The sequence below is a fragment of the Vigna radiata genome, unplaced genomic scaffold, assembly GCF_000741045.1.
Source record: "Vigna radiata var. radiata cultivar VC1973A unplaced genomic scaffold, Vradiata_ver6 scaffold_271, whole genome shotgun sequence".
In the NCBI taxonomy this organism is placed as follows: Eukaryota; Viridiplantae; Streptophyta; class Magnoliopsida; order Fabales; family Fabaceae; genus Vigna; species Vigna radiata.
In genome coordinates this window covers 358,130-359,827 of record NW_014543807.1, presented here as the reverse complement: position 1 = coordinate 359,827, position 1,698 = coordinate 358,130, and the positions used below count along the sequence as shown (strand labels likewise).

The window sequence follows — 1,698 nt, the reverse complement described above, 5'->3', positions numbered from 1 at the left end:
GTCTAATGTCTGATTATGTGGCATTGTTATTTGGTTTTAAAAAATATTTAATGATGACGTGTAAATTATATTAATTATGGTAAAATAAAAAAATGAATTAGGGGTAATTAATTAGGGTCAGAAGATTGGGGTAATTGGGATCAGCTTAGGGTTCATGGTTCGTGGATTGCGATTGGGATTGGGATTGTTTGCTCAAATGGTAACGTTTCCGTCATCAACTTGCAGAGCATGAATCTCTCTGGCAACATTTCTCCCAGTTTTGCTTCGCTTACATCTGTGACAAAACTGCTTCTTCCCAACAATGCCCTCACTCGTACCATACCAAGTGAACTCACCTGCATGCTTGGTCTAGTAGAATTGGATGTTTCCAATAATCAATTGCACGACAAGGTGCCATCTTTTCGTGAGGGTGTAGTTGTTAAAACTGGTGGGAGTCCTGATATTGGAAAGGATAAGCCTCAAGCCCCGCTTGGCTCAAATCCTCAGGGTAAATCTGGAGGTCAATTGAAGAAAAATAATACTGGAGCAATTATTGGCTCTGTGTTGGGAGGTATCAGTTTAATTGGTTTGGTGGCTGCTCAACATGTGGAATCTGGGAATATGGTTATTTCAATCCAAGTGTTGAGACAAGTTACGAACAATTTCAGTGNGGCAAACATATTGGGGAGAGGTGGTTTTGGCACTGTATACAAAGGGGAATTGTACGATGGAACAAAAATTGCAGTGAAAAGGATGGAATGTGGAATGATGGTTGAGAAGGGGCTCACTGAGTTTGAGTCTGAAATTGCAGTACTGACTAAGGTTCGACACAGACATCTGGTTGCACTGGAAGGCCACTACTTGGATGGAAATGAGAAGCTTCTTGTGTATGAATACATGCCTCAGGGTCCTCTCAGTAAGCATCTATTTGACTGGAAAGAGCAAGGAATACAACCATTGGAATGGAAGAGAAGGCTTTCCATTGCCTTGGATGTTGCCAAAGGTGTTGAATATCTTCACGGTTTGGCCCAGCAAATTTTTATCCATAGGGATCTAAAACCATCAAACATCTAAAACCATCTAAAACCAGCAAATTTTAATCCCAATCCCAATCCCAATCGCAATCCACAAACCACGAACCCTAATCTGACCCCAATTACCCCAATCTTCTGAACCTAATTAATTACCCCTAATTCGTTTTTTTATTTTACCCTAATTAATATAATTTACACGTCATCATTAAATATTTTTTAAAAAACAAATAACAATGCCACATTATCAGACATTAGACACCTGACATGTTTGTCGTTACTGAACTTAACGCCGTTAGCAAAAAGGACCACTTTGAACGGTTTTTGCAATATAGGACTTAAGTGAACTTTTGAAAAAAGGAGGGACCAATTTGAACAAACCCTCCCAAAGAAGGGACCAAAATAGGTATTAAACCTTTTTTTATTTCATTTTGCAATGTCTAGTTTATTAGGTCTATTTTTAATTAGTTAATGTCGTAGCATTTAAGTTTTATTTTTCGTAATGTTTATTTTATTTTTTTTAGTTCAAGCATTGAATTTTAATAGCCTTAGTTGTGTCGAAATATTTTTCTACTACTATGTTCGGGTCATTATTTTTTTTACTGTATTGTCTGTTATGTTCAGTTTATCGTTTTCGTTTACTTTAATGTTGTCTAATCTGTTCGGATTTGAAAATTTAATTGCGATG

The 1,698-nt window shown here is 37.0% G+C and overlaps 1 protein-coding gene across 1 annotated transcript; it reads left to right on the top strand.

Moving 5' to 3' along the window:
- The first annotated feature begins 228 nt into the window (after positions 1 to 228).
- Positions 229 to 1,090, top strand: LOC111241180 (receptor-like kinase TMK2). Its single transcript, XM_022778068.1, has one exon. The coding sequence runs from the start codon at positions 229 to 231 to the stop codon at positions 1,051 to 1,053; it is 825 nt and encodes a 274-aa protein (XP_022633789.1). The 3' UTR covers positions 1,054 to 1,090.
- Positions 1,091 to 1,698: the final 608 nt, after the last annotated feature.